Source organism: Aethalodelphis obliquidens, unplaced genomic scaffold, assembly GCF_003676395.1.
Source record: "Aethalodelphis obliquidens isolate GAN/ISIS:26980383/991018 unplaced genomic scaffold, ASM367639v1 scaffold11, whole genome shotgun sequence".
Lineage (NCBI taxonomy): Eukaryota > Metazoa > Chordata > Mammalia > Artiodactyla > Delphinidae > Aethalodelphis > Aethalodelphis obliquidens.
In genome coordinates, this window is record NW_020837955.1 from 28,273,877 (window position 1) to 28,301,631 (window position 27,755).

The window sequence follows — 27,755 nt, forward strand, 5'->3', positions numbered from 1 at the left end:
GCCCTTCTTTCTGAGGTTATTGATAGATTGGCATTCTGCCCTGATTGGAATAAAAGCCAGCTTTCAATTGTTCTTTTATTCCTTGGGCTCACCTTAAGAAGTGACTGTCCTTAAAAAGAATGTTTATAACGAGCAGCGCCCTGAACATGAGGTCAAAGGACCAGCCTTGGGTTCTGGCCCTTGTCTGTGTGACCTTAAGCAAATCACATAACTTCTTTTAGTCTGTTTCTTCTTCAGTAGAATGGAAATAATACTGTCTGTTGCAGAATATTCCTATGAAATGATAGCATAAGTTAAAATAGTTTATACACCATAAAACACTATATAAATATAAGTATTATTATTAATGTGTGGTCATTTGATGATATACAGGCATTTATCTTTCATAGAAAAAAGAAGTATTGTGATTGAAATTTGTGTTAAAGGAATTTTTAAGAAGTGTTACTTTGGGGAATGTGTCACTATACCTGTTGAACATCAGGGAACCTTCTTTGACAAAGCATCCCATCGGTGAGCCTCTTTCCACAGGGGACTGGGTTAGGTTGGAGATATTCTTGCTATGACACTGATCACTGGCCATTCATAAAAGAAATCATTAATCATTTGGAATTGATTTGGCTGATTGGGCTGCCTTTTCTCTTTCACAACACCATTCATGTAGCTCCCTCCCAAAGCTGAAGGAAATCAACAAAGAGGATCACAGGTTCTGGAAGATCATGCACTGATCAAGGTTATAAGATTTGATAGTTATTCCTTTGGTGTGTACTAAAACGTAACGTCAAACTATCAATACAATCAACATGGAAAATGCGAATTTAAGAGTGTCCCCAAAACCAACCTCAGTTCCCTTGGACTTTTTAGTAGAATACAATGGTAAATTAACTCTGAAGTTTTATAAAATTAGATATTTGTATGTTTTATAATACATATATAAAAGCCTGGGAACTTCTCACAGACTGTAAAACCAAGTCTAAGAGGAGGAATAAGAGTGGGCTTTGTGGAGGTAAAGACAGATGTGGCACACAGCTAGACAGAAGTCATCATGATTCATTTCCTTGGATGAATTTGAAAGTGGGTGGAGAAATGAGAAGGCAGGCACAAAGCATTTTTCCTGCCCTTGCTTCTTACTGTAATGTGGGGGAAAAAAGTAATTGTGGCGGGCACCATGTTGCTTCTTCTCCATTTCTTGCTTCCCTGCTAGCACTCAGCCTAGTTATATCCAGTCAATCAACAGCTCTGTGTTTGTGATGTAAATTTATGATAGTAATAATCTTGTTACAGTATCAGTAGAGGAACAGCATCTTTCAAAAGGAAAAACTTTTAGCACTTATTGATTTCTTCTTAAAGACTGTGAAATGCAAGAAGGCATAGATGTGGAAGAGCTATGATGACTTTTGAAGCAGCACAAAAGAGGGAAATGGTTTGCAAGTATTGGTCTAAGAACTGGTTCTAGACCACAACAAGAGTTTTCATCAGTCCACAGCAAAATGAGAGGACAAATGTAAAAAATAGTAATTTTCTTATAAAGCAAACGTCATTAATTTGAAAAAATACACGTTTTCTAAGATCATGTTTTTCCTGTTTTGGGGTCATAAAAGAAAGGATAGTTTTATGATATGATAGAAATAGTAGGTGGAAGTTATATATATTTTTTTCTTTATCTGGAAAAATAACAAAATTGACAACCCTATTTGGGCCCTTTGAAATGTTTTTTGAAATTTTACTTGGCCACAAAATATAGGAATTATTGTCTGATGTACTGAATTGGAGAAAGAGACAGCAATCCCATCCTCTGGCCCTGCTATTAGTCAGCTGTGTGACTTTGAGGAATACTCAACCTCTCTGTACATGTTCTTTTATTTGCCAAATGGAAACCTGACATCGGATTCTATATATCCCATAAGGTTGTTATAATGTAAAATGAGGTCATATATATTCAAGTGCTTAGAAAGCAAATAGGGCTCTGGAAAAGTCATCATTTTTATGTTTTCATCAGCGTAAGTGGTTATCTCTGAAAATTATTGGCAAAAGGTTTCGACAAAAATCTGTAGACTTTTCTTGATGACCATTATTGGCAAATGTCATAAAAGAAATTTTGATTATTATATATAATCAGTTATTTGTGGAATAGAATAGAAAGCGTATTGACCACTAGCATCTTCCTAGTAAAGAATGAAATTCATCTTCTAAAATTCTTGAGTCGTTTTTGACATTTTTAAAAGTTATTTTTTCAAATTGGCAGTTATTGTCTCTTTAAGAATAGCTGCTGAACAGGGGGACTCATGTCCAGAATGTACTTGGTCCGAGCAAATGCATCAACACATGATTATTTCTAAGCGCCATTTACAGCTTGATATATATTGAGTTTAATACCAGTCAGGTTTCTTCCGTGGCTTCCTTTCTATTTGAGAAAACTGATGAGGTTACAAGTTAATTGAACAACTCCATTTAGAAATGAAGAGACAGATGGAAGAATATATGATACAGAACTAAAGAGCTGATGCTAGGACATCTCACTCTGAGACTGACATCAAGAGGCACAATTATCAGACTCATTAGCAAACTTCCTTGGGAGTGACCGTCAAAGACCAAACACTCTGGTGGTTGTATGAGCCATTGACATGATCCAGTTTAGCATTTTTATAAATTCTTGTCCCAGAATCTGTGAATAAAAAGTGACTCTTTCTTTTTTCATCTACTATTAATAGTCAGATATGACTCTTAGCTATGGCGATACCTATTTTGTTTGAGGTCAGGGCATTAATATTTAAAACTTTGGGTCATCTGCCCTTAACGCTGAAATTATGATTATTTTTTTTCTCTGAATTAAATATCCCAGAATTACAGTAGGCACAAAACTAATGGAAGCTGTATGATGAATAAAAGAAATAGGCTGAAAGAGAAATTATACATGGGCAGAAATGCAAGGCTCACTCTCTTCTTTCAGTATGTAAACAGGTAGTTTAAGATACTCACCACTGTCCCAGCCTATACCCTAAATGGGCCCAGTGCACCTGGCAGTACCTCTCTGGAACCAGGAGAGTGTTTGTCTACAGTCAGTAGCCTCACATCTTTGAAGAGTGATCTTCACCATTTACCAACCTTGCTTCTGCCATCCCCGACTATCCAAGCCTTATGGGTTTGTACCCTTTCTCTCAGTCGTCACTTCAAGCCACCTAGCTCTGATGTCCCATTTGGTCAGTGATCTCTCTACAACCGGGTGCTGTGCTTCTGCCAGCCTTCCTGCCGTGAATAAGAGGTGCTCCATCCTTCCCCAAGGGCCCCGCAGGTTCCCCACCCTGGACTAGCGATTGGACAGATGTAGACATCATACAGTGTTTATTGAACACTTAATATGGACCACACACTGTTCTCAGCACTCTGTATTTACCATCTCTTTAGTCCTTACCACAACCCAAGGTACAGAGAGATTAAGTTATTTGTCCACACTTATTAATCGGGCTAGGAAATAGTACAACCAGACTATCTGGTTCCATGCTGATTCCATGCTCTTAACCAATAAACCACACTGAAAAATGAATGGGCCCCACATACCTAGATGACCACATACCAAAGTGACCTGTTGTAGTCAGAATAAGTCATGTTCTCACATCTGTTAAGTTCCTTTTCATATACTTTCTTCAGAAACTAACTATTGAATACTGTGTGCCACGTGCCAACGTCCCTGTTCCCAGGTAGCTTATGTATCAGAACAGGAAGGAGCCAGGAGCAGGGTGAGACAGACTTTTTTTTAATTAATAAATAAATGGACAAGATTATTTCAGATGGTGGCAAAATGAAGCAGGGTATGAAAGAGTAGCTAGTGAAATCTATCTTAGGTTAGCTAGTCAGGAAAGACCTAGACAAGTGCCTCGTAAGCTGAGTCTTGAACTGCACAAAGATGCCATTCGTAAGCACACGTGAGGCTGATGATTCCAAGAGGAAAAAGCAAGCACAAGGGCTCTGAAATGAGAAGATGTTTGGGGTGTTCAGGCAACAAAAAGAAGATCAGTATGGCTGAAGCAAAGTGAGCAATGGGCGTGGTACACAATTAGGTTAGAGCCACATAGGGTGAGATTTTGGGGGGCCCCAGGTGTCTGAATTTGACTTGTAGGGTATGATGCCTTTGGAGAGCTTTCAACAGGCAAGTGGCCTGATCTGAATCATAGAGGACAAGGATTGTAGGGGAGGAGCGGCAGAGGAATGGGAACAAGGAGACATATTAGGAGGTATATTATAATAATCCAAGATTTAGTCCTTTTCCTAGTTGAGTGGAAGGATTGGATGGTGAAGATGCGGGAGAAATTACAGCCTAATTAAAAGTCATTCAGGAGCAGGGAGCTTGAAATTTGTCATTAATTTCCTTAACAATTGGCATGCGATCCCAAAGATTCTTCCTTGAGGATATCCCCAGAATAAATGGGGACTTATTAGTCCTTGTACCTGGTAGGACTTTACACAGACAATGGCCAGTCCATTAGGCTGGTGGTAATGGACACTTGTGATTATAAATCTGAGCTTAAGACCAAGTTTATGATAATATTTTATTTGAGGAATAAAGATGATGATACCTGTTTTCTAGAGTTTGTGAGAGGCATAAATAAAATAATGTATATAGAAAGAGTTTGTAAATTGCCTCACAAAAGTTTTTTTTTTTCCTCTCTAGAAATCTTCACTTTAGGTAGGTTCTGAGTATAAACATACATTGCCACTTTGCTTAATTTTGTATCAGTCTAAAGAGAAATGGGTTAGTTCCATTCTACCCAAAGTGGGGCTTGGGACCAGCAGCATCGGTATCCCCTGGGAGTTTGTTAGAAATGCAGCATCTTGGGTCTCCTCAGATCTACTGAATCAGAGTCTGCATTTTAACAAGATCAGCAGTGATACCTGTGCATGGTGAAGTTGAGTTAGAAGTCCTGTTTTCAGTGTTAGTTTTTCGTCTGTGTCTGTTTGAACTGGATAAGTCATCTCATTGAATCTCATATGCGTGTGTATGTATATACACGCGTGTGTATGTATAACTACACACGTACAGATATTCAGGCAGGCAGCTTGTATTGTTAACACCTACACTCCCTGTGAAACACAGGTAATAAATATGGCTGTGTCTGCTAATACTGGCGATATTGGATTTGGGAATTGTCTATTTAGGAGCTCTAATAATTATTTATCTTACCTTAGTTAGGCAATACTTGGCAACAAGAAGAGCTAGGAACCTATCCAGTAAGCCTAAAGGGACTACGTTATACCACTTTATTTTTGTCAAAATATATTTTCCCCTATATTTAACACCACTTAACATTCTTTTCTAAAAATAGCACGTTTATCACAATTTCTTGTATATCTTGTTTTATTAGGGAAATGCAAAGGTAGATTTTCTGAGTAAGAATAATACCAATGTTATTTATAAGTTATTTTCATAAAAGAAATATTTTCTACCCAAGTTTTATTTGTTATAGAATTGATACAGAAGATTAGTCCATTTCTTTTTTTTCTTTAATATATTTATTTATTTATTATTTTTGGCTGTGTTGGGTCTTCGTTGCTGCGCATGGGTTTTCTTTTTAGTTGCGGCGAGGGAGGGCTACTCTTCGTTGCAGTGCGTGGGCATCTCATTGCAGTGGCTTCTCTTCTTGCAGAGCACAGGCTCTAGGCGCAAGGGCTTCAGTAGTTGTGGCTCACGGGCTCTAGAGCACAGGCTCAGTAGTTGTGGCGCATGGGCTTAGTTGCTCTGCGGCATGTGGGATCTTCCCAGACTAGGGCTCAAACCCGTGTCCCCTGCATTGGTAGGTGGATTCTCGACCACTGTGCCACCAGGGAAGCCCTAGTCCATTTCTATTTGAGAGTTTCCTTGGCAGTCCCATTTCCTTTCTATGAAGATTTTCTCTCTCTCTCATTTGTGTGTGTGTGTAAGGAGTCCCATCATCTAGTTAGGTAACACATTCATCACCTCACATGTTTATCTTTTTTTTTTTTTTCCTTTGGTGAAAACATTTAAGTTCTACTCTTTTAGCAAATGTCAATTATATAATGCAGTGTTATCAACTATAGTCACCATATTTTACAGTAGATCCTCAGGCCTTATTCATCTTATAGCTGGAAGTTCCGTACATTTTTACCAAAGATTTTACCCTTTGACGTGTATTTTTTTTAATTAAAAATATGGATTTTACTTCAATTTCAATATTCCAATACTATGTTATAGTTACCTAATTTTAAGCTGCAGATACTTCCCATTTTAAGAATATACTTCCAGGCTTCCCTGGTGGCGCAGTGGTTGAGAGTCCGCCTGCCGATGCAGGGCACACGGGTTCGTGCCATGGTCTGGGAAGATCCCACATGCCGCGGAGCGGCTGGGCCAGGGCCGTTGAGCCTGAGCATCCGGAGCCTGTGCTCCGCAATGGGAGAGGCCACAACAGTGAGAGGCCCGCGTACCGCAAAAAAAAACCAGAAACAAACAAAAGAATATCCTTCCACAGGCCTATTTTACATGCATTCAGATTATTTTTGCTTTATATGATTACCTCGTCAAAATCTTCGTTCATTTGACCAAATAGAGAAACATATGGAGTACTTCTTTTTCTTCTGGAAAACAGATCTTAGAATTACAGCATTTTTATGAGAATTAGATAATTTATGTACACCACTGTTTCTGTTTCTACTGTGTCTATGTCTTTTTTTAAGAGTTCATACAGGAAAAGCAATCAATAGTGGTATCAGCTTACATTTTTAAAAACCAAACAAAATGTTTCATGTTCAGAACTTATTTAGAGAATCTGAACAAATGCATTTAAGATGTGAAGTGCCTTCCTCTGTATCTTCAATTGTCTCAAAGCCTTGGCTGAACTATTGATGGAGTTTACCTGAGCCTTTCATGGGGCTCTATGGGGATTATGGAGTATGATACTGCAAGTGTATCATATTCTATCTTTTGGCTCATGATAAAATATTCTTATTTTAATCAACTCACTATAGAACTCACTTAGAAATTTTAGTCAGGTTTGGAAGTATCTATTGAGACCATGTTTTTACCAAACCAAAAGTCAGTCATTTTCTTTATTTTTTCAGGAGTTTCTTCCATGTCTACTGACATTTTCTTATTCTTCTATCTCTTCCTCCTCATTATAATTAATCTTCTTTCTTCTCTTCTTCCCCTTCCTCCTTTTTCCCCAATTCTTTTCTTCAAGAAGTATTTTGAGTGTTTACTATGTAATAATTTGATTCAAAAATATAAGTCCTTGAATGTATTAATTTATCATCTACAGAAAAGATTAATGGTTGAAACAATGCACAATAATAAAATATAATGCCTAAAACTACTTTTGAAGTTACAAGCTAGCTTTGGAACTGAGCTAACATCTCAGGAAATGTAAGAAAGTTGTTGTTGTTTTCCCCTCCATTTACTGACAAGTCATATTTATAAAGACTCCTGGGAACGTAGACCCCAAAAGTATTAACTGTGTGTTCCTTGCTCTTAGAGCTGTTATCAGTTGGTAGAAGAATAAATCTCTGATTCTGTAATATTAGTGAGAGTGGTACAGTATTATATGAAAGAAGGCAAATATTGTATTTCACTTATTCAGCAAGCTTTCATTGAACTCTGCTGAGTGTCAGATGCTTCAGAGATGCCGAGCTAGAAAGACAGGATACCCTAGTCTTGGTTCATCTGAGTAGAGGATGTTCTGTCTATAAACACTGATTCAGGTTTTTAACCTGAATAATTTTGTTTAGGCACAGACTGGAATTCAGAAAGGCACTGCCATGTTTAAACTAGTGCAGAAATAACAAGTTAACACTTTATGTTGTTCTACAATATAGGAACAGAAAATGGGATTACACAGAACATGGGATTATACAATTGGGTTGATATTAACCATCTATTTTATCCAGCCACATATATTTTAGAGAAAAGATTTTTCTTTAGAAATGTTAAACTTTCTGACAGAAAAAGTTATCTCTAGAAAAAGTTTCTCTATTCATCATTTTGGGTGATGGAATAAGTGGTTATGCTTTCAGAACCTTAAAGATATCTCTGCTAGAATAGGTATTTTTTTAGATGCTAAGAAGAATTACTTGACCATGTCCCGTGAGTTTTTAAAAGTCTACCCAGTGGTAAAAGAATCATTTTAATGTGTAGTTATCACTTTATAATTACAACCCTATCAAAGCCTTACTTCTCAAAAAGCTGTGGTTCTGCTCTGAAAAGAACAGAGGAGGTTGTCATTTAGGGTGAAGCTCTTAAAGAGTATTTTCAAGTTGTGCTTAAATTTACTTTGTGAGGTTCCCTGAGATATTGGTGAGCTCCACAGTGGTAAGAAAAGGATGTCATTTAAACCCTATCTGGAGAACCTTCTCCTTAGGTGGTCCAAGGGAATTCATAGGGTTCATTTTTAATCCATTAAAAAGTATTATACTCATTTTTAAAGGTGTCCTACCCCGTAATGCCTATCACTTTGCGAGTTGGTTCGTAAGATACATGTGAAGCCATTCTTACTCTGTTGCATCTCTGTGAGTTGAGAAAAAGAAAGACGACCAAAGCAGGTCGCTAAAATGCCAATTTACTTTCAGATATTACAGTGAAGGACGGTTAAGCTTATGACCTTATTGCACTGTGCTTATATAACTTTCCTTGGGATTTTCTTTTTAATCAGGTTTATTTTCCCTTTGAGTCTGACTTCTAGTGCCCAGAACTTTTCTTTTCAGCAGTGTTTATGTATTTAACAGAATTTTCTGAGGTGGGTGCCACAGAATTTTCACAGCATGAGTTCACATTGGACTAAGATTTTGTATACGACTTATACCAAGTGGAAAACTTGACGGGCATGAGCTTTAAAAATGGCTTTTTTTGTGTGCTCTGTTTTCGTCTGTATTTCCTGTTGGGCTACAGTGTTTTCCAACGTTGCCATAAGGGAACAAAGTCAACATTAAAAAATAATTTTTTTATTGAAGAATAGGTTTTTCCAAGTAAAGTCATTATCAAAGAGACTGTCATCGTGGGTCATCATTCATGTTTGGCACTGTGTTGCCCTTTTGCATCTTGAGATGTACATTCTAAGTCATAGTTAAATAAATATCTGTTTATTTAGAGAGAGGAAGAAACCACCCTAAAGCCAGACAAGGAAAAAAGCTTTTTGAAGACTGTCCCTTTTGGAGGAAAAATAAGCATATTGTTGGGTAGTCTTAACATTATCTTCCATGTCGGTAATCTCATCACAGTCAATTGCCTAAGGTCCTGATCCACATTAAAAGGTTATTTTTGTCCACATACAATACACCTTTTTTTTTTTTTTTAAAGAAGATGTTGGGGGTAGGAGGTTTTTTTTTTTAATTAATTAATTTATTTATTTTTGCTGTGTTGGGTCTTCATTTCTGTGCGAGGGCTTTCTCTAGTTGTGGCAAGCAGGGGCCACTCTTCATCGCGGTGTGCGGGCCTCTCACTATCGTGGCCTCTCCTGTTGTGGAGCACAGGCTCCAGACGCGCAGGTTCAGTAGTTGTGGCTCACGGACCCAGTTGCTCCGCGGCATGTGGGATCCTCCCAGACCAGGGCTCCAACCCGTGTCCCCTGCATTAGCAGGCAGATTCTCAACCACTGCGCCACCAGGGAAGCCCTACAATACACCTTCTAAGTTGACCTTAATAATTGTTTTTATTCCCATTTTCAGTGCTATTTGCGACACTTGGCACTTGAACAGAGCACAGTGGAACCTTAACATTTATTCCAAAAACAATTTTTGGGCCCTGAGAAATTAGTTAGGGTCCATTAGATCTGGATTGGGCTAAGTCAATCTCTGGAATAACAAGAAAAATATTGCCTTAAAAGAATATTATTAGCAAGGTTTGCATTTGGGAGTCAGGTAGGGGAGATAATCAACCCACCTGAAAAGGAAAATAGATTTTATGTAATTTAGGAAGGAACAGACCCTGGCCCCTTTCTAGGCACTTAGAATATAAAGTTCCTTTGATAAGCTGGGATATCTTGGCAAAATATCTGTTTGGGAAATACATAGCTATAAATCCCCATGATGAATATAATTAGTGTTTTTGAAGCAGGGTGGAGGAAGTAATTAAGTCTATTTCACAGTGTCAGGGAAAGACTCAGAATAGATGAGCCTTATGGAATAAATAAAGGGTGAGCTAGGGAAGTGGGTAAACCATGAGCAAAGTGGGTAAACCATTGGGGCAAGTATGTAGCTTACGAGAATTTCTAGAGTGTGTCTATGGTGTATCTAACATTCATCTTAGTTATTAAGTATACTTGAAAGTGATAACATTTATTTTAAAAACATTTTCCCTCAAACTTATTATTTCAGAATAACCTTTCTAACTCACCTATCCATTTTAATAGTCAATGTGTGAGTATTTTACATAATACATTATAGAGACTTTTAATGCTTTATAGTCTTTGGTAATTTTCAACCTTGCGTTATGTGCTGTAAATAATAATGCTAATATTAGGAATAATATTATATAATCTGCTTTGAAATTTTCCAACTACTTTTAGTACATCTTTTTACATCTATTACTTCATTGTTTCAATCAATACCTTAGCTTATCCAAAATGGAGATTGTGTGTTCAGATTAAGTAGACTGATCCCCTGAATACTACCCCAAATGCCATCAATTTTCACCAACTAGAATGGCTATTAAGTTTTATTTGATTTAATGTTTCCCTCTTCCTCATTAGCATATCTGTGAATTATCTCTGATGTTCGATGCTCTATGAAAACCTGTTGATGATTAGAACCTGTTACTTAAACAAACAAAACTCTGTTATAAGAGGGATACACAAATTTAAAAGATTCACCAATTTTTCTCACCGGTGTTAGCATAGGACTTTTACAGTGTCATCCAAATTTTTCACATAGGTGAGTTAAAGAGATTGACTGCAGTGACTTTGTTAATATAAAAAAGGAGACCTTTTTTTTTCCCCCAAACATTATGACTCTAAAAGGTAAGCATGAAGAAGATGGACCACATATCTTATTGCCTCACTGATGCTGCCTGCCAGCTGTGAATTTTCTTACTGTAATGAACCCCCTCATTTTTATTGCTGTGTACAAGGTACCGTGCTTTATTTTTCTTCCTACTTGGATTTCGTGTAGGATGCACACCCCATATAGTTCTTTAAATTCACACTGTTGTGCAAACAAGTCAGTCTTTCTGTTCTCTCCTTTGTTAACTGTAAACCTTGTGGTGCAGCAGTTCTTTCGTGCCCTCCATGAGTTGCTGGACTCTGCTCAAATTAAACACTGTAAGATTATCAGCAGGCTACAAAGGTGGAGTGGATCTTTCTCTTTGACATTTTGGTATAATGTTGTCTTGATCTGGAAAATGCTAACAAATTTGAGTGAAATAATCATCTCACACCCACCCGTTGTAAATTGGGACTTCGTGTCTACCACATAAAAAGTAGGAAGAACACATGTATAATTTTTGCTGTCCTTTGAGGATTCCAAAAAAAAGTTACATGTGTAAAATGCATAGTAATTATTTTTTTAATCCAGTGCCAAGTTGGATCACCTATCTTTCACCTGCAGTGACGCAAAATGGAATGTTCCTGGAGCTTTGTAACTAGACAGACCCCAGCTTCACATCTTGTTCTGCCACTTAATAACTGGGAAACCTTGGGCAAGTTCCTTCGCCTTTCCATGTCTTCATTTCCTAATATATAAAAATGTTTGCCGGTCTTCTCTGTGGAGGTTGTTGTGAGACTTACACGAAGTAAACTGTAAACACACTCAACGCATGTTGTCTATCATAGGTGCTCAATAAAGGTTAGTTTCCATTATTATGCTACTTTTCATAATAACACTAGCTGCTATGACAAATAAACCTCAAATTCCCCAGTGGCTTGATGCGGTGACGTTTATTTCTCACTCTGGGAATAGTCCAGTGCAATTGCTGCTTATGAGCAAATGGGCTTCCACGTGGTGAGTCAGAATTCCAGGTCTCTCCCACCTGGCGGCTCTGCCCAACACCCGGCTTTGGAGGCCTCTACATTTTGCCAGTGCCCAAGGCAAAGAGAGAATGGAGAAGGCACAGCTCCATTGACAGCAAGTGACACATCTTGATGCTACATACATTCCACTGGCAAGAACTAGTAGAATGGTGCCACCAAGTGCAAGGGGGGCTGGGAAATGTAGTTCCAACTGGACAACCGCTTTCTCCTCACAACTTTATAGTAGAGAAGAGAAAGAACAAATATACATGGGTAGTTTTTCCTCCTTGCCATACTATTTGTTCTTGTCCACTTCACTGCCTCATAATCAATTAAAACCCTGGCTTGTGACAGTGTAATGGGATGAGATGGAAGAGTAGCTGGCTTATGGGTCAGGTCAGTGGTTATAATCTTGTAGAATTTGTGACAAATGAAACTTTCTCTCTTATTTATATGGGCACATTGAAGAGTCAATATCATTTGCTTTCTTTTCTACCAGGCATTTATCTCTGTTCACTTCTCAAATTTATACTCCTTAGATCTGTAACAAAAGATAATTCTGCTGCATGTGTTTTCATCTAAGTGTTGACAATAGATACAAGTCAGCAAATTTATTTATCTCATTTCTAAAGTATGTGCTTAAAGAACATTGCAAACTGTCACAACCAAGAGAAACCTAAGGAGGCAGGGTGACTAAACGTAATGTGGTATCCTAGATGGGATCCTGAAACATTAGACAAAAACTAAGGAAAATATGAAACAAGTATGGACTTTAGTAAATAATAATTATCAGTATTGGTTCATTAGCTATGACAAATGTACCACAGTAATATAAGATGTTAATTATGGGGGAAACTGGATATTAAGTATACAGGAGCTCTGTATATCATAAATTTTCTGTAAATTTAAAACTGTTCTAAAATAAGGTGTTTTTTTTTTTAAGTACGTTGCAGTCACAGTGGTCTTCATATTTATTGACCAACCATAGTATAATATTGTCATTGCTGCAGACCTGGCCTCTCCTTTCTAACTTTTATATTACCACTGTCAATAATTTGGCCTTTCCAGTAACTAACAGGACCTGTGTATATCTAGAGCATCTTGCTTAGGTTTTGGCACTGGTAAATGCTTTAGGAAAGTTTGTTTCCTCTTTCTTTCCTCTCCTTCCCTCGGTACTTCTAGTAATTCTGAAAAGAACAAGATGAACTTTTATTTGGCTATTGAAAGGATCAGGCTAATAAATCAATGTTATGACTCCAGGAAATATGTGATATATATGGGGACATGGTCCCAGTGTCCATGTGATTCACCCCCATGTGCCATCTTTAAGATGTGTAAGAGTGCGTAGACCATTTTACTTATTAGAACAATAGTCAATATATTTTTTTAATTTTGCAGTCTAAAAAAAACACAACAGGGTGCATCATGATAATAGAAATGGTTCCTATTTTTCTTCTCTTCCAAAGTTCCTAAAATGTTACTGTTTAATTTTACAATTGAAACAATTTTTTTCTCTGTATTTAAAAGTGCCTAAAATCTATTCTTGAAAAATTGCTTCACATCATAGTTTCTCAAATATATATGTTTACAGAGAGTGAGAGATTCCATACGTCAATAGCATGAAGAGGCAAAACACTTGTAAAAACAATTTTCAGTTATTTTTGTTTCTCCTTATTTAACTGCCCAAATTGTGTAATACTAGGATTTATATCTAAAGGTCACTGTCTCTGAAAATTCTATAGTAACAGACTTTTAAAACTCTACATATATGTTTTTAACTTCCTTAGTCTATTTCTTAGGATTATTCTGGCGTCCTGACGATGATTTCTTGATTTCTCCAAACACAATTGTACCCATTTCAGCAATATTAATATGTGAAAAGAAGTGGAAGTTCGAATCCAGATTTGTTGACCCTTGAGATCTTATATTGACCTTAGTAGGTATTAACTTTTTAGATCAATAAGAGCTGTTATTGACCTCAAAGAAAAGTCAATACCCGCTTGTTGATTTGCAGCTTGAAAATGTTATACATTTTGTTCTTCATTATTACCCTACTTATTTCAGCCTTTTTAAATAAAAAATGTCTTTACTGTTTCTGCCAAGAGATCATCATGTCAAAATATTTCAGTTTTGGTGTTTAAGGAGATAATCACCGGACATGGTTGTCGTTTTAGGTGGTTTTTTTTTTAGTTTTTTAGTGGTTCATTTTAGTTTTTGGTAAAATTACAACTGGCTGAGATTCATGCTGTTCCGGAAAGTGAAGTATACTTAATTGTATTTTATTTACTGTGGTTTTTAACATTTGAGAAACAATTTTAAATAATCTATAGCTCATGGCAAGAATATTCTGACATGTATATATGAGAAATGAAAAGAAAGTTAAATTGGAAATAAGTGGTCTGAAAAGCAATTAATTAATAATGTTTTTTGCCTTTCCATGTATAAATGAAAAAGATCAGTGCAGATGCATGTTCAGCATGTACTTTTTATGTGGATAAACATTGAAAGCTTTTAAGTAAGGACTTGTGTGGGTTTGAATTTTAGAGGCCTGTGCTTCTGAAGTGTTTAAGTTTTAAGTATTGGTAGAGAAGTGGCTTTTTACATCATCATTGTTTTGTATATTAACATGGAAATGTCAAGCTTTGCATAACTTGAAATGTCTCAGAATTGCCTATTGCTGAAATTCAAATGTCAGAACAATACTTCTGCACATGTATGACTCTGATATTTCAACTCTAAAAACCTCATAAATGATTCAGTATCACTTTGGCCTTGTTATGATATAACTTTAAAAAGAGGTAGAATGATCTAAATGTGGTTTAGGAAGTGGTAGTCTCATTTAGTCCAGGCCTAAAGCACTAATTTCTCAACCCATTAATGGTCATTAGTCCTTTTTTAAAAATATGTAACCATTTTGGTGAAAAATTTGAATTTTAATGAGGATTCTTTCAGTATTTTGCACCATTGCAAAAATGAAGCTGTTTCATTTTTGAGCAACAAGATTGGCTTATATCTTACCCCAATTTGCGATATTAGTTCATTGTTATGGAGTCCTCAATATTAAAAAATAAATAAAAAGCTCTCTTTTTTTCAAGAGATGAATGCTTTCTAGGACATAAATGATAAATAAAGCCTAAGTGACCTGTAGAAATAGACCACCTACTATGAATTTACTCTTCCAAAGTTTATGTGGCATCTGTACATTTAAAATTTTAAACTTTAGAGCTGGAATGAGCCTTAGATGTGACAAACTTGACTGTCATTTTATACAGAAAACTGTATCTTGATGTCTAGTTCCTATATATTGCTACTTGGTTTCATTTTTTATTTAAAAATCTCAAATATTGTTGACCACTACTGGTATATTAATCATTTGGAATAAAATACCTTTACTACCCCCATATTTTTATATTAAGTATTTCCTTTCTAATGGAAAAAAAAAAGCTTTCTCGAGGGGAACTTTATCACTTAAAGAGGCTTATTTTCATACATGTTCCTAATAGGTTTACTTGCTTTTCTAGGATATAAAGTTATGACAATTAAAATATGCCAACATTTCAATATGATAAAATTGATATGTTTGGGGTCTTACATTCTAGAAATAAAAAACACCATTAGGGTCATAACATGGAGTGTGTACCTTGGCCGTTGCATTGTTTCCTCTGCTAGGAGATTAGTGGAAAATAAGCTCTGCAAATTAAATTTTATTGCAAAATTATCTTCCGATGTTCAGCAGTGAAGATAATATTGAGTGATAAGGCTGCAGTGGATTTTGTATAAAGCAATTACAGCATGAAGACTACAATCTGAATGAAAAATAGCTCAAGCTTTCCTATAATCTGTAGAAAACCTCATTTTGGAATGTTTAAAATTGTCTCATTTTATACAGGTGATTATAATACTTAAGGTATATTGCAGCTTGAAAGCAGCATTACTGAATGGTTTTAACGACCATTATCGGCGAGAGGTACAAGAATACATAAATATATATTTTTTCATACTTGGAAAATTATCATTTCAAAAAGTCTCTCTGCTACTGGAGTTCCTTCTCTAAAGCTGGCTTTATCCATTGAACCCATTTCACTCTTTAGATAACTACTTATGAAAGGTAAGATCAAACTGTCCACTTGTGTATTTTACCCTCGCCTTGGCACATGTAAGGAGGGACTTCTATTCCAGGTCTCCATTGTATAATTGTATAGTTGGCCCTTTAGTAGCTTTATTTACACCTTAGTTCCTGAGTTTGTCCTTTACATAGTAATTACAAACAGATAAGAACAATGACATTGTTCTTGAATTATGTAGAGATTGGTTTGAAAGGGCCTCCTACAAGTAAACTTGAAGAAGAAAATGTGTGTGTATGTGTGTGCACGCGCATACGTGTATGCCCCCCCCCCCCGCAAACTCAGTTCATATGTGTTTCCTGGCCTTATATTCTTCTTTCCCACCAATCAGTCAGGGCTCATTTGGTGGGTGTCTGTTATGAACAAATTAGTGTCACAAGGTGCCAGAATGGTGTAGTCAGATTACGGCTATGTCAGCACTGAGACTCCATCCCAAGGAATTGAACATCCAGTAGTATTATACAGCAGAAATTATTAAAGAGATATATTTGTTACCTGATGTGCAGAAAATCCTGTCATCCTTTAATTAAAAAAAAAAAGAAAGAAAGAAAGCCATCCCTTTCAGTAAATAATAGCCTAAAAGAAAAAATAGTAATTCAGAAGAAGTTACTTTTTACTTTATACAGGGAGCTTGAAAAAGATAGCTTATTGATTCAATGCACAAAAATACTTATCATAGACTTATCATGTAACCATTACTTTAGACAATTCATCCAGCTAAATTGACTCTAATGCCATCATGAATGAAGACTTTGGAGGTTTATCAAGACGAAAATAGCCCATTAAGAAGTGATCTGAACCAGTTTCGAGAAGGAGAGCCTGAGACCTGGCCCGTGAGGCTTTGGCTAGGAAAAGTTCACTCAGTGCTGGGCATATACCAGCTCCACAGGCCCCAACTTTATTAGTGTGGAGATAAGCTGATTAGGTCTTGTCAATCAAAGGTGCCCATATCTCAATTGAGAGACACACACTCTCTCAATTTTTCTTTAAGCATTGAAGCAGGCAACAAAGAGAGAGATGTGTGGTATGCATCCCTACGGTTGTCGCCATGCAGGGTGCAAGGGTCCTGTGATGATGTGATGACTGTATTAAAGAGTACATCAATTTGTTTTAAAGTGTTTTGATTTTTTATGGTGGCATTAAGAGAGAGAACATTGTGGTTGCAGCTTTACTAGAAAGCAAAGAGTTCTAGAAGAAAAAAAAAAAATGTCTCTTTGAAGCCTACCAGGGCTTTGAATCTTGCTGTGCCAATGGGCGCTTAAGTGCTCCTGTAACTGGCAACCTCAGATCCACCATCAGCTTAGGAACTACCTTCCTCTCCAAATTATTCATTTAGAGGAATAGGAGAAAAATGTTTGTTTATTTTTTTTTCTTTTCTCTTAGCTTTATTTTTTTTTTTTTATTGAGGTATGGTTGTTTTACAATGTTGTGTTAGTTTCTACTGTACAGCGAAGTGGCGTTCCCTGTGCTATACGGCGGGTTCTTATTAATCTATTTTATACATATTAGTGTGTATGTGTCAATCCCAATCTCCAGGAGAAAAATGTTTAAATTGACCTGAACGGAATTAATGTTTATCAACCACAAGTTTTTATTTTTTTAGAGGATTTAATATTTTGGATAAACATATGACATATATGATTATAACGATGTACCTTTATTCAGTTGTATAGAAAGAAATGCTTTTAAATGTTCCCCAAGCACAGATTGGTAGCATTGCTCCATTTAATTCTTTTATACACAATCCTTGCTTCATATACCTGGAAGATAAACCTGACTAATAAATACAGGCTGTCAAAATGGAATTCAGTAGGGCTTCAACTTGAGACCTCATCATCTAGTCAGTGTTGAGAAAAAGGTAGAGTGATGGTGTAGGGGGAAAACCTGGCCTTTTGTTCTTCACATCTGAAGTTTGCTCACTGCAGGCCCCCTTCGTACTTCAAATGAAACAACAGAAAGAAGGCCGTCCTCTTCTTCCCTCACCCTACACGCACCCCCCAGTGCTGCAATCCTGTGCGGCCACCTTGCCACCGTGGATTATCTCTTCATCAGCTATTCTTCTCATCACTCCATCCATTTCCCATTGACCAGTCAGGCAGACCTCTTATGAAAGACCAGTGCTTATTTCAATAAAATGTGAATTCTGTACACATAGACCCACAGCCATTCTAGATGTTGCTTGTCACAGAACAGAAAGGCATTCTTGCTCCCCAGACTTGGGTACCTTTATTAGGCGTCCTTTGAGAAAAACAAAGATTTTAGGAGATGAAGACAGGACTAGTAATAGTATCTGAAATGGAAAAGGTATTTCATTTTATATAGTGCTGATTAGATAGAGCACACACAGTGATAAGTAGGTGTGAGTACCGTGCACATGGGCGTGAACGTGCTCACAGGTACCGAGAAAGGTATGTCCAGCTTTTAGGACATGTGAGATAGAAAAAACTGTTTTGTCACTGGTTCTCTACTGACCCAGATAGGGATAATTGCGGTGATGACTGTATTCCAAAGATTGTATGATCTAGAAGTACCTTCTTAGTTGTTAGAAAGATCAAGATCAGTGATGCTTAGAAATAGGTGTACTTTAATATATACAGACTTTCTACTCAGGATATTTTCCAGTAAGACATTTTATTACTGGATTTATTTTAATATTAATAAGGTCTCTGGAATACTCGCTGTTTTTTTTTTTCCTTAAGAAAAAGTTACCATGCAACTTTCCAGAAATATCTTTTAAAAAATAGAGCTTCCCTGGTGGCACAGTGGTTGAGGGTCCGCCTGCCGATGCAGGGGACGCGAGTTTGTGCCCCAGTCCAGGAGGATCCCGCATGCCGCGGAGCGGCTGGGCCCGTGAGCCGTGGCCACTGGGCCTGCGCGTCTGGAGCCTGTGCTCAGCAACGGGAGAGGCCACAACAGTGAGAGGCCCGCGTACCACAAAAAATATATATATATATATGTATGTATCGATGCGTTCACATATTGGATATGTGTATCTTGTGTGAGCAACTTAGGTAAGCACTTTCTCATTGCTTAGGTTTGTAGCTTACTGTCACTGTTTCAGAGAAGACTCTCTGACAGCTCCATTTAAAGATTTCCTTTCCTATCGTATCAGGCCCCTCCCTCATACCACTGACCCTAACTTATAAGGATGATCCATAACTTGTTTTTTACCTGTCTTCTCCAGAAGAATATAAGCTTCTTGAGGGACATTTTGTGGCCTGATTGAAAGAAATGGGCAGCTCTGTTCTTTTAATACAAAGCAAAGTGCTTATTTCTGAAAGTTTCCCACTAACCTTTAGCATAACAATAATTATAGCTATTTCCCAGACCACTTTTAAGGAGATGTATTGTGGCTTTGTGACATTTAAGGATTTGGCTTTGTCTCTCACTGTGTTGAAATTCTTTATATATTCAAGTAGTTCTCTCAAAAATACCATTGTGTGTATGTGTGGTTTTCTTTAATAATATTACATTTTCTCAGCAAAGCGATAATTAAGAAAAGTTTACTCTACTTAAGCTAGTCCACCGTGCAGCAGTATACTCATTAATAAGCATTCGGTGTTAAAGATTTTAAGCTAATAATGAGTATGGATTCACTTTTTAACTTCCTGTATACTTTAGTGTTGAGCTTTGTTTTTCTCCACTATTTACCAAGTATAATTTCATAAGTTTACTTCAGTAACTGTTTTTAGGCTATAAAATTAATGGTGAAAATTAGGTTGCAGTATGATAATATTGCCTTATCATGAATTCGGGTATAATGTTTGTCTCACTGAAATCCTAAAACGAGGAGCTTGGGAAGAAATGGTTGAACTAAAGGGCATTTGCTTTAGTAGCTTTGAATTGTGTAAACCTCAGTTTTCCTCTTTATTATACGATGGGTAAAGCATGTAACCATTTTTCTTTTGCTGCTTATAAGGATACATAAAATACTTAAATTATTCCACATTAAACTGTAGGCATCTTCAGTTCATAGCAATGATTTCAGAAAATTAATTTTTTTATTTAGAAGCTTAACTCAAAAGGGAATAAGATATTTTGGCATGATTCTCTGATCACTGATAACTAAAAAATGCTATTTGAATAACATTGGAAATTGCACACTGAAATAGATCATGCTTAGAATCAGCATTTGAAAAAGGATCCTCCAAAAAAAAGTCTTTAAAGAGAGAATTCAGGGATACCTTAGAAATACATGTAAGAGTATTATAAACTAAAGACTGCTGGCTCTTATTTCCCCCTCAGAAATATTTTCCATCAATAAAGAGATAGTTTTCTGAGTTGCTTTTATCATCAGTGTTCCACCCAGCCCCCCACAAATTAAAAAAATCTATCATCAGACTCTCTTTATGAGGTACCAGAATTTACCAATGCCACTGGACGTCCTTAGCCTCAGAGACACTACTTTCTTACTTCATAAAGGTAGAAGGAGTATTCTGAGTCACTTAATGAACTTTCCGTCAGGGAAAAAAAAAATTTTTTTAAATAAATAACGTCAGATACTTATTTTTCTGCTTCTCAAATGACCTTTCAAGTAGTTGTCATACAGAATATTCCTGAGTTACAGTTAGTTTATCAGGAGTAAACAGACATAACTTATGACACTGGAGGTTTAAAGTATCATCATTAAACTACCAGAATTCAAAAGCAATGATGTTTTATTATTTAAAAACAATCCATATTTTTTCATATTCTTCCTTGAGGCATTAGTATTTGTTCAAGAAATTAGAGGGCCATGATCTTCTGTTTCTTTATGTTTAACTTGCAATTCTGTTTTGCAAATATTTATTTCTGAAGACAAGTATGAAATGTATGTTTAGGATAATTCAGTAAATATTACCTCAACTTGATTTCTTTTAGGATGTTATATTTTCTTAAGTAACAAGTACTAGATAACTTCCAGAAATGGAGGATTCAGAAAGCAGTTTTATCTTTGTGTGTTTGTGTGTATGTGTGCACACGTATATGTGACTATATAAAATAGATTTTCTTTTATAACAACATCTAAGTGTCTCTTGATTCAGATAGTTTTATCATAGCAATCACATGTTGTAGGGAGCTCTTTTGTACCATTAATAATAACTAAAACACAATAATCTTTTTAAGGGAGAGAAAGAGAGAAGAGGGAAAAGGTGGAATTTGAAAAGGGGGGGAATCTGTTCCTATTCCTTCCCTGAGGCTGCACTGTTTATCACTCTATCCTCATTCGATAAAAGTGAATTTTATAATAAAATTTTCCCTAATCGGGCACTGTCAGTGGAGGTGTCTTATCGCTGAGAGGAAAATGACACCGATCCTATCGGAAAACAGAAACGATGTCACCATGTTCGCAATCACAGCTCTTCAGCCCCCATATCTACCTTCTCCACAAACACCAAGCAGTGCTTTTTTCATAAGAACATCAAAACCCAGCAAAGTCATTAAAATTGCACCCGCGTAGAGTTGCAGGGACTAGCCGCACTAGCGCAAAATGGGATGTGGGAAAACAGACTCTCTAAATGTGCTAATTCCATTGTCACGTGTTTACAGCTTAATTTTAATCAGTTAAAAAAGCCACACATTGCAATAAATTGGCATTATCTTCTGTGACACCAGAAGACACAGTTGGTTCAAGGATTTAGAGGGTCACTGGCAACAGTATATAGCATTACAGACAAAGTATTTTTACGCTTGAACTATGGTAGCTAAGGTACAATCCCCAGTTAAGACTGCAAACAAAGACTATAACCCACATTGCACTAGGTTCAACTTGCAGACTACCTTCGTCCTTGATGGACTTTGTATGCAAAACAAAGAATTTTGAGAATTTTTAAAAGAGTAATTTATTCATCATATAAAGAAATTTTAAAGTAGCCTTTCAGTGCTGTAGCCTCATTGCATACTTGGCAACAGACCAAGTGGTCTTTCCATAGGCTTTCTCAGTATACTTGTTTTCCAGTCCTGATGTTTCATTGACTGTGTTTACATTGACCATTCGACTTGCGAGCCTAAACAAAGATACATTAACACGCTTGAGGAAATGCAAACAGAAAATAGTGTCATTGACAATTGTTGAAGGCCAACAATGAAAGACTGTCTCTAATGGTCTTAATTTATTAACGTCAAATTAGCACCAATATATTTTTACACAGTTACGTTCAGAAATTACTGAAGTAGAAACTACTGGCAAATTTAATTTTAATTTGTTCCAGGGGGTTATTCTTTGGATATATGTATCTCTATTTCAAAGCAGAATAATCCCTTGGACATGGACTGGCTAGTCTGCATAAGAATATCTGAGAGTAATTTTTGGACAAAAAGATTTATTTTTCCATGGCAAAATGTAAGATATCACTTCAGTTGTCTAATTTAATACTTCAGCTTTGTAAATTGCCAATACATTTACAATATGGTTTTAAAACATTAGACATCATCAAGTTTATTTTAAAAGCCTAAGGTGATTAAAATACCTACAGAAATGTTGGGAATTGTCAAACCTCTGTCGTTTATGAAATAACAGTGAGTGCAAAAAAATTTCAATTTCATCCTGAAACAGTTTTTGTTTGTTTGTTTTTTCCTGATTGACAAATCTGATCTTGAGGGAGGAAAAAAAACAAGTGCAACCACAACTTTTATGGTATGAAAAGAGCTTTTGGAATTAAATCATTTGGCAGTGACTGAAGAAATAAACATTTGAGTGGCTTTTGTTTTAATTTCGTTTAACACTTTATTGATTTCTTTATACCAAAAGCAATAGAAAGAAAAGATGACGTAACAGTGAGCCAAACAGAAATAATTTTTCAGCACATCGTGCTTGTCTTCACTGCAAGTTTAGTTTTCTATAGTCAATGTCAAATTGATCAGACCTCTGCTGGGTGATTGAAGTACATTTTTTTTTTTTAATCTCACATTGTGAAGTTAAAGTGGCGAAGTTGCAGTGTCACTGAAACACTTTTCCTGATTGCACTCGCTTTGCCACAGAGGCTGGCTGAAGTTATTCCACTTCCTCCATATTTAAACAGCTTGAGTAAATTTACAGGGTCACTTTTTTTCTTTTTTTTTTTTTTAACAATAGAGAAAAGGAATGAGTGCAAATTTTGAGCCCAGTTCTTTTCTCTGCTAGGATTAGCAGCCAAGCTCTGCATGAAGGGAGAAAGGTTGGGAGTATGTATAAAGAACTTTCCTGTATGATGGCTCTTGGTTTTTTAAAGGAGACACTCACAAAAAATAACAGGAAAGTTAATTGTGTACAACGGAATGCTGGCTTTTGTCACACATCTAAAAAATGGTTTCACTGATTTTGCTTAGACTTTACTAGTAACTATGGGTCTTTGTCAACGATTTTTTTCTTTCCTTTTTTTTTTTTTTGAGGAGATGGGCCAGTTTACATTTATGAATGTACATTAATGTTAAAAAGGTTGAGGGAGATTATTGCTATGTGCTGCCTTGAAGGAGAACAGCTCCCCCCTCTATATTTGACTGGAGACCCCATAGGATGTGTTGATTGAAGGAGATTTATGGATGGCAACGTATTTATCAAGTTTATACATGAGGTAGCAGAACAGGTTTTATTCAGCCTTCCTATCACCTGTACCATAAAACAATAGGCCTCTGTTTAATTAGCCTAATACAATTGTTAAATTGAAATAATGTTTTTGATTTAAAATATTTAATGCATGTGCTTAGTGTCTTTTCAGGGAAAGGCTATTTTAAGAGATTACAAATCACAGTATCATATGTTCCGCTGACAGGAAACAGCTATTGAAATGTTAACGCAGCCACAAAACGCCATGCTTCTTTAGATTTTTGGCAGTGGAGGAAATAGAATTTCGAACTTATTCGAAAAAACTATAATGCTTCACGTTGAATGAAAAAGACTTATTTTTATGTTTTATTTGTATTTGTTCTCAATTTATTTTAGTTTCACAAATAACAGTGAAAATCATGATGCAGTAGAAACAGAATTCTTTCATGTGTGCCTCTCATTTTTCAAAACCATATTATATTTTTGAACCATATTTATAACTACACAACTGAGTAGTTTTCACATTATCAGTTAATGTTGTATTATACTTTTCTACACATAGGCTGCGCCATTGAGCCACTAGTCAAAGAAATGTTTCTTGAACTGCCTGTAGTGCATGGACGTGGAATGTAGAGTAAATGGAAATGAAAAGGACCGGCTATTAGCTTTTTAAATGTTTGTCACTATAATTAATACAGAAAAAAAGGCGTATTTTGATATACTTAACTAACAGTTTTGGATCTTTTAAGATATTTTCTAATAATTTTAAATTTACTGCTTTTTTAAAAAGTTATTCTTTCAAGTTTTCATTATTATTTCCTCCATATATTAGTAAGTATATAAGAAAAATATAAATCTAGAAGAAATACAATTTTTAATTTACATTAAGTCATTTTAGTATTTTTTATTGACTGAAGAATTATTCAAATTTATTGTAACTGAAAAGGTAAACACCATTTAAAATAACTTTGAAGTGTCAAATATAATTAACATAAATATGTGCCTGGAAATTTTACATTGAAACTTAAACTTTCATATCTGCATGAGAAATTTGTGAAGTCCAAGTGAATAGTGTTTCTCCTCTAATGGAAGAGAAACTGTTCAATAAATCTAAATAAGAACAGTTTGTTATTATGAATACATACTGCATTTTCTTTTTATTTCCATTAATATTGGAACTAACTGATACATGAAAAACTGTAGTAATATGTCTATTAATTTTTACCCTTTGATTCAAGAATATATTAAAATAATAGATTTTAAATAATATTTACAACTACATTACATTTCAACCTAAATGTTTCTTATATGTTGGAAAATAAAATTTTAAGTATAACCTAACACTTTTGTTACATATATGAGAAACCTAAATTTTATATATAATTCATATATATATAAACTAACTTTTATATCATTTTTGATCTTTGCATTTTGTAGAGCTGCAGATTTTGAAAGCAGAGTGCTCAGGAACTATTTCTTTGCATAAATTCATTTTGTGTAAATCACTGTTTTCTTACTTAATAATTAGAATGACCTTGAGAAAAGTGAGATATTGCTCTCGGCTAATGGAGAAGTTTGGGACTGAAAATTTAAGCAATAATATATACAACTAACCCATGGCAAAAGTGCCAAAAACATTGGTGTGATTGGCAAATGAGGCTCCTCCTTGGATCCCCAGCGCCCGAGGCCTCACGTGCCCCTGCTTATAAACACTTACCCACGAGCACCCCATTGCTTCATATGTGAATCTTCAGGGGAAGATTTCTAGAAAATACGTTCATCAGTCAGTTACATGTTCAGGAGGTCTTCCCCGTTGTTTATACTGAGGCTGACTCAATTTGGACACAATATCTCGGTTTATCCTAAGAAAAAAACCTTACTTGGATCAAATAAAAATCTGTTGTATGTAGTACAGCATAGAGCTCATAACATAATTTACTTTATAAAATGTGGTTTGTTAGGAGTGTAATTTTTACCAGTTTATGAATTCATAAATGAGTGGCAGTTCTATTTTTCATTACCGAGAATATGATGTGAAAATGTATTATTGCTTCCATTTATATCATCTTAATTTTATTAAGAAAAATAAGTTTCTGATATTAAATAATCATATTAGAATTAACAGTGTGATTTGAAATTTACAGCATCAGGCTAACATGTATTTTATTTCTTAATGTACTTAAATTTTTTTTTTTTGATAGTGAATAGAGGTATCAAAGCAAAGGTAGTGTAGCTCAGACTGTGTGCTGGGAATCTGCAAAGTTGGGTAATTGATATTGTTAGTCTATTACTTGTAGAATATCTCTACGTTGTGATTTAAGATACTCAGGAAGTGCTGTATTGGTGATTTGTCCAAATCAAAGAGTAACACAGTTACTCCAAAGGGTATGGTCGAACATGTCTCTCTGTTTATGACCTTAGATTGTCTGGCTCTTTCTGGAAAGGAGGACTGTTTTAATGGAAGAAGAGTACTAAGAATTAGCACTTAAATAGGGCACACATCTATGTAGGCAGAACTAGATTGGCCTTTGTTTAGAATGTTACTGCTTCCTAAAATGACTAGATTGACTTTCACTATTTGGCGGTCATGTTTGATATCATCTCACTTAAAGTAAGGCTATGTTATGTACCCAAAATTCATCGTGAAGCCCAAGGTGATATTTCACTGCTGTTTCAGAGCAGCTTAAACCCACGTATCAAGAGAAATATGCTATACATGTTAAGATACTGTGGACAGAGACCAAAAAAAAGTATGGTCTCAAATATAAGCACCAAATTACAAGTCTCAGAAGGAATTGCACACACCAAGATGTGATGGAGCTTTTCATATTAGCAGCTCTGTGTTCCTGTGCTCCAGGTATGGAGCTAAGAGAATTGTTTACTAAACAGTGTCAGGTGATTCTCCTTTGAGAGGTTGCAGAGTTCTAAATAACATCCCCAATCTTATCCTATAGCATTACCCAGCAGCTAAAAATTACCAGGTACGTTTAAATGGTCATATTTTACTAACTTGTATGGTTTATTCAATTTGGGGATTATGAAGTCTTCATGCTTTTCCTCCTGCTTCCTATAACTCTCCTTTGACCACCTCTTCTTTGTGCTTTTCTGCCATGGAGCAGACGCACTCAAGAGGTGCAACTCACATAGGTTCATTACAGGCCTTCTAGAAGTGCGGAGGGGAGCAACCATTTGTAGAATGCCTTCTGTGACCCAAGCACACACTTCATTCAATCTTCACAATAATCTTAGAAGGTAGGTGCTGTTGTTCCCATTTTACAAGCAAGGAAACTGAGGTCCAGAGAAGTTAAGTACCCAATCCAAATGAAGGACAATCTGAAGTCCTTTCCCTTATTTTTTTTCATTATTGCATGCTAAAGTGTTTAGTTATCCCAGTTGACTTCTAGTATAGAAAACAGAATTGAAAGGTAGGTTGGAACATCTGTTGAGTTAATACTTTGAAGGCAGAGGTAGCATTTTGCCCTCTCCATGGAGCCAACTCCCATAGCAGTGTTATCTGTAATGCTGCCGGCAAATATCTGTACATTGGTGAGAATGAGAGCTGACTAGCAAAGAGGGTATCCAGGGAAAACTTTGGAAGGTGGTGATGTGATGTTGCTACGAGCACGCTTCTGAAAGTGGGTAGAAAACTGCATCAGTACCACCTGGGTGCTTACTAACAACGCAGCTTCCTATGCCCCGATGTTGATTGACCAGATCAGAATCTCTGGAGGTGTGGCCCAGGCATCTTCACTTCTAAGAAGTAACTTCCAGTGTTTCTGAAGCATACTGTCTTCTGAGGCTTACTGCTTGCATGTATGAAGCATGCATGAACCTGAGAGCACCTGTACTTTGAAATTCCATGAGCTTGTCCACAAACTCTGTTTTTCTCTGGAGAATTGTCTTCGCTTTCAAAGTGTCCGTTTAATACCACCAGTTGCCTGCATTTTGGTGCTCAGATACTCGAAGACATAATTAAGGCAATTTCTTCTTTAAAAGCTTACTTTAAAAGCTCACTGCACAGCATCTCATACAATTATATGGCTTGTTTATTTGTTGGTCCTTTTTCAAATACAAAGTGAAATGTTGCCCTGAACAGCATCATAGTAAACTATAAAAATTATCTTTTGTGAAAAATGAAGTCAGGGCATACATCTGGGAATCCAACAAACTCTAAACTGCCTGTGTACA

The 27,755-nt window shown here is 36.1% G+C and overlaps 1 protein-coding gene across 19 annotated transcripts in view; it reads left to right on the top strand.

The window, feature by feature from the left end:
- Nucleotides 1-27,755, top strand: part of VTI1A (vesicle transport through interaction with t-SNAREs 1A) — a 367,980-nt gene that overhangs the window by 81,878 nt on the left and 258,347 nt on the right. The window contains exons 7-8 of one of the 19 annotated variants that reach the window (XM_027112599.1): nt 390-510; nt 1,282-2,184. The exons of the other annotated variants lie outside the window; for them this stretch is intronic. Coding sequence (XP_026968400.1) covers nt 390-510; nt 1,282-1,324 — 164 coding nt within the window. The 3' untranslated portion in view covers nt 1,325-2,184. Of the gene's footprint in view, nt 1-389; nt 511-1,281; nt 2,185-27,755 lie in introns of those variants that run through there. 19 annotated transcript variants of the gene reach the window in all.